General features: G+C 38.1%; 1 protein-coding gene across 7 annotated transcripts in view; it reads left to right on the top strand.

Moving 5' to 3' along the window:
• The first annotated feature begins 421 nt into the window (after positions 1-421).
• LOC129770657 (protein unc-79 homolog) overlaps positions 422-6,000 on the top strand; it is a 200,732-nt gene continuing 195,153 nt past the window's right edge. For 3 of the 7 annotated variants that reach the window (XM_055773614.1, XM_055773611.1, XM_055773610.1), the window contains exons 1-6: positions 432-740; positions 804-923; positions 3,548-3,880; positions 3,940-4,448; positions 4,525-5,611; positions 5,675-5,817. In XM_055773614.1, coding sequence (XP_055629589.1) covers positions 686-740; positions 804-923; positions 3,548-3,880; positions 3,940-4,448; positions 4,525-5,611; positions 5,675-5,817 — 2,247 coding nt within the window. In that variant the 5' untranslated portion in view covers positions 432-685. Of the gene's footprint in view, positions 741-803; positions 924-3,547; positions 3,881-3,939; positions 4,449-4,524; positions 5,612-5,674; positions 5,818-6,000 lie in introns of all 7 variants that reach the window. The other 4 variants (XM_055773617.1, XM_055773616.1, XM_055773613.1 and 1 more) reach the window with 2 other exon arrangements.

The following is a 6,000-nucleotide window of genomic DNA, read 5'->3' as shown; positions in this document are numbered from 1 at the left end:
AAGTCGAAGAATCATCTATAGTCATTGATTCTGAGCTTATGAAAATAGTATAAGGGGCTTTCGAAAGAAATACGTAGTATATGCTACAAATGCCACTGTAATTAAATTTTCCGTGAATACGGCTGATCACTAACTGCCAGTCCCAGTCAATCAGCGCATTCTCAACGTCGGCACCTAGGAACAAATGCGGGAATAAACGTGTTAAGGAGAAACGGTGAAGCCCTATGGCGCACAGAAATTTCAACAGTTAAACTTGAAAGCTTAAATAAAAAGTTAAATGAAAAAAAATTACTACTAAATTTTACTTCTAAAATAGAATATTTCTGTGATTATTATGAGTATATGGGAATCACATTTCCGATCTCCCCACGAATCGTACTTTCAGTTCAACATATTTACTCACATTTATACTCATGCGCATATCCAGCTGGACTACGATTGATTTTCCTCTTCATTTTCGATTAGATTTTTCTCGCGATGGATGACGAAAACCGAGAGTAAAATTGCTGTTGCACAATATTGATCTTCAGTTCTTCCAGTTAGAGTTGAAAATAGCCTAATAGAACAGAAGTTGCATTCGTTGCTGGCTACCAATCGGACTGAGTATTAAATGCGTTAAATATTAATCAAAGCTGTGTTACTCTGTGAATAATATAGTTATAATTATCGGAAAAAAACTAAGTAAATGACGGGAAGTTTCAGAGTTCAGCTCGTGAACATGGGCACGAGAGGAGCTGCGTGTAAGTTATTCAAATACTTATCGATATTGAAGTGATATTGTATTTTTTATTATTTATTCTTAGTTCAAGCTAAATTGCGTTGTCTGCATGAGTATCACGTACGTCTTCTCAGCAACCAAGTACCGACACCATCAGGTTCCGATATTGGGAATACAATTAAATATTTTTCTCAGACATTACTAAGTAAGTACAGTATTTTCAATTATTATGTTTTTATAAGCGTGAACCAAATTCTATCTGCAAAATAGTTTTATATTATATATTGAATTTTATATTATTCAAATTAATTCAATGAATTTATTGAATACAAATCATTTCGATCTGAGACGGGACCTGCCAATAGAAAGGTCAGTTCCGGACCAGTTTTCTGTCAAACTTGCTGCTGATTGGTTGGCTTTCGTGTAAAACATTCTTATTCATACAATTCCGTAGAAATACCAAAATACTTCAAAATATTCTTGTAATTAATGGACATACGGTACTTACTCTATAATTTGAAAAATACAAGAACATACGATTTGTTGCAACATATGTAAACTTTTGATACTACACCAACCAGAGAATGTATGATATGAGGAACATGTGTTACGAGTGCGGGAAAACAATCTTCAAAAATATTACATAAGGAAGCTTAAGGTGAAGGCGGAAGCCATTATAGTAGTATAGGTAAAACCACGTGTGAAAATGGGGTACTAGTGTTTGTGAGAGAATAGCAAAGCACACCGTTTTGGTACGTAAATAGATCAATTCACTTATCAGACTGTGTGGCGCTTCACTGACACGAGTCTTAGAATACATTTGAGAAAAATAACAACTCAATACTAAAGTAAAATATATGAACGATGTATTCCGATGAACAATTGCAAGTATAAATTTATATAGAAGGTACATTTGCATATGAAGTAATATTCTCATTATACGCGAGCGTAACATGATCAAATTTATAACACATGCGAATTGGGGCTCTTTTGGTATTAACAAATTCTTCCGCACAGTAACTCGATGTTGATAATTCCTTAATATTTTCCTTCGTTGATCGTATTGTTTTCATATATTCACGTTGGAAAGCCTTAACCCTTCTCTTCGTTGGCCGAGTCATTTTGATTGAATGTAATACTTTTCAGTTTACTCTTTTTGAAAGCATAGGCGATCGTGGCAGTGTTCCGAGCTCTGCAATACAATTTTCTCAACCGATGTTAAAGTTATAGACCCATTAACCCTTTCGTTACGAGCGACGAATAACGTTTTCTTGAGTGGTTTTTATAGCTGTGTCGATGATGTTGTCTGACATCGATGTCGAAAAAAAAACGATGCTTTCACCAATACAATGTGAATGCGAAAAATTGAAAAATGAAAATTTAACTTTCAGGACACAAGCTCGAGTTTCCCGATGTTTTTCACGATACAGTGTAACGGCATATGAAAATTTAATATCTTGTGAGTAATCGATTAGAGTTTGGTAGATATTACTTGATGGGAAGTGTGCGAAAACGATAATTTTCTTCAGACTGTTTCGCAGAATTATTGATTTTCGGGCGAGGGGTGAGGTAGCGAGATGAAAGAAATGAGCGCCATTATGGCAGCCATTTGTAGTTTCCTTCCACCTCCACCTTAACATCGCGTATGTGACTCTGTACTCGCGGCATATCTGGATGTTCTGCTGCAAGGTGAAGACCTTCGATGAAGCCTGATAGTTCAGCTTCGTGAAGTTTGTTCTCTTCCGGAAGCACAGATTCGAGCGGAGGCGTGTAGTTTCCGGCAACATCTGCGTACTTCAATCGCATAAGATTGTACCGTTGCGGGCATCGATAGTGAATTACAATGGAAAAGATTGAGCGTATCTTAACCATCACTAGGTAGTGGTCCGAATCGATGTTACCGTCTCAATAGGTTTAGGCGTCATTTGTCCCCGAGAACTATCGACCATCTATCAGAACATAGTCTATCTGGGAGTCTGTGCAGTACATACAAATTACCGATTTAAACTCATCCTCTTTACCCATCTGAGCATTGAAATCTCGCGATCCGAGTCGACCGCCGATCCATCGTCGGAAGCGGTGGTCTCTCGCACGCAAATCTGTGTTCCCCTGATTGCCCGGTAGGTTTGAAACATAGGATACGATTCTTTAGCAAGGTCCAACCGAGCTTTGGCAAGTGTCGGACGGCATACGTTTGCCTGGTGCATTACGTTTGCCCGGTCAATTGTTGTTTTGAAATATATCATTCATTACAACTGAAAACTATTGAACCACGATCTGAAGGAAATTCCACAATTATAGGTATTTAGGTTCGGACATTCAATGCGAAAAATCATAACTCGTATACTACGGTATCACAGACCGTCTTATACCTATGATGTTTTTCCGCCTCAGAATATTTCTAGCCTACTTGTGACTCATGACACTGCTGGTTTGCTCCCGAGCAGCATCAGAATTGAGACCTTATAACGGCATTAACTCGCATAGAGGAGCTGTTTCCGGGTTTTTTTGTGGCCTCTATAGGAGGCTTCCCACGAACCAGTCCAAACCAGAAAAAAAAATTTTACGGTAGATTTTTTGACCAGCTTTCCAGCATTGCTCATCTGTCGTTGTTTATCGTTGCCAAACACGTTGTTCCAAAATGATGAACATAAGAAGGATATAAGAACCTTCGATGTGATTGAAAAATGAAATGGTAAATCCATGGTGGTTGTAGTGATTGGTATATAAATTACGGAATCAGTGATGTGCTCTATGAGTATTTTTTTTATTTTATGATTGACTAAATAACTTACTTACTAAATGAAAAATAAAATGATTTATCTACAGCTGTATTGAAGGATGTACCTTGCTCGCCTCTGGAAATGATCAAAGACCCAACCTTGGATCAAGCTAGAATGTCCAGCTACCCAAATCTAGAATACCAGAATTTGTACAACGCGTTAACCATGCTTCTGGATGTTGCATCGAGCATTCAAAGTGGATTAACAACATTCGGAAAGGCTCTCTTACAATGTTTTGGTTGCATTTTACCTTTCCTGGACCGGGATCTCATTGACAATCTACCATATCTCGCAGCATCGAGTATTTCTGTACTCCCACCATCATTGCATCAAGACATTATAAATTACCTTTGTTATTACATTTTACCGTTCACTATAAGTAAGTATACAGCTTATTTTTTAATTTTAAATTTTATTAGTACTATCATGTTTCTTCAGCCCGCCAAAGCGATGATGATCAGGAATGCCATGCATGTCAGTCCGTTTCCGCTGTCATCATGCTAGTATTTCAGTATTCAGACAATCCTGCTCACCATTGTCAATTACTGGAATGTCTGATGAGACTAAAACACAATGTTGTGAAAGATCTACTATGCGTTATCGCTTATGGTACATCCGCTAGCAGAGCATCCGCTGCGAAGCTGCTGTTCTATTACTGGCCCGCTTTTGATCCGAATTTGTTTGATCGTAAAGGACTTTTATGCAAATTCACAAATAATCTAGTGCCATTTGTTTGCCAACGAGAATCTTGTCCCAATGCGGGTAATGCAGAAGCCGTAAAAGTATGCTACAATCATCGCATAAGCATATTGTATGCAGTCGATTCGCCACCGCCTTTGTACCTTTGCATAGAATGTGCCAATGAAATACATAGAGATCACCCCGATCTCTCGTTTGGTGATATTTTACATCCAATGCAGCAAGTATCAATGATATGCGAAAACAAGGTAAGTTTAATGTTTTTCTTATTTCAGATCATATCTACTTTTGTACTCTATATGGATTTCTTTTTTTTTTCAAAAGAATTGTAGATCAATGGATAAATCGGCCATATCAATGTGTTTTTCTAGCGAGTGTGCTAGCTACAATGGCAATCATCCTATCAGATACTGTGCTCAATGTCACGGAAATCGCCACAATAGTAGACGTGGTATTGATCACATTGTTCATCGAATCTTACCTCCCATGATGATGATGGACGCAGAAATGCAAACGTACATGGTTGAAGCAGTTATAAGTCTACTAAGAGAAGCTAAACCATTGAGCTTAGAATATGGACGAGAATCATCTAGTGATGCAAGAAATAGCGCGACCAATGGTGCTCATGACATATTGACATTAGAGAATCGACAATTGCTCGGACGCTATGGAATATGGTTACTAGTGGGTAGGTGTAAACCTACAGCTGATACTCCAGTGGAAGTTCTTGGTCGTTTGCTGTCAATGCTATTTCACTGGTTCCACGTGACCGCGTATTCTTACGATGGAAGAGATGAAAGCTCATTGGAGAAACTAAAACTCGATCACATATGTGGGTGGCTAAAAGAAGTCTGTTCTAGTCATTACAAAGAATTTATCGACTGTCTTCTACCACATCCTCCTGAACATTCGAGAGTTGGAGGGCACTGGGATACATTAGCCTCTAGAACATCACATTTAAAAGAGGGCTTACAGCGATTAATCTGTCTAATACCATATGAAATCATTACACAGCAGATCTGGGATACCGTTATGCCACACTGGATGGAAGCAATTACGAATGATGTACCAGAAAGGGAGTTATCTGAGTTAAAAATTGTTCTCAGCAAAATGTTAGATCCAGAGATGTCGCCACTTGGCTTTGATGCGAAGTCTATGTATAACTTCGTGACGATTCGTTTTGAAAAAACTACGGCGAAGGTACAGCAGCAAGCATTACACTGGTTGCAGAATTTAACAAAGCTAGAAATTTTGATTCCATTATCTCAATTGTTTGCAATGTTTGGAGATGGAGTGCGTATAATGAAACATGGAATTCAAGCTGAGTACCATAAAGATAAGGATGAAAAAATCGGAGGATCTAAAATAGCCAAAGAACGAGATATTACACAACCCAGAAGAAGCTCAATATGTAAATCACACAAATATCACCATTTTTAAAGTTCAGTTACTGATGTTCATTCTATATTTCAAGCACCGGTTGTGGAAGACGATTCTGGCAATACATCCGCTATTTCGGATGACGAAGCACCGATTTCGCGGCATACAGAATTTGCAAGCGACGCGGAACATAATCTCACCTGTTGTATACTGATGTTGGATATATTACTTAAACAGGTCAGTTTTCTTACTTTCTCACTTTTTACATATGTGTTATGTATTCATCTTACAGTCTGGAACTGACATCAAATGATTACCATCAGTTCTTGTTTATTTGTGCGTTTACAGCTTATTTTAATTTCTGAATAGTAATAGTAGCTCTTGCACCTTTTCATGGTTCTTACAAGCAGTGGTGGCGGT

The sequence above is a fragment of the Toxorhynchites rutilus genome, chromosome 2 (assembly GCF_029784135.1).
Source record: "Toxorhynchites rutilus septentrionalis strain SRP chromosome 2, ASM2978413v1, whole genome shotgun sequence".
Classification (NCBI taxonomy): Eukaryota; Metazoa; Arthropoda; class Insecta; order Diptera; family Culicidae; genus Toxorhynchites; species Toxorhynchites rutilus.
This window is presented reverse-complemented; position numbering and strand designations above follow the sequence as displayed.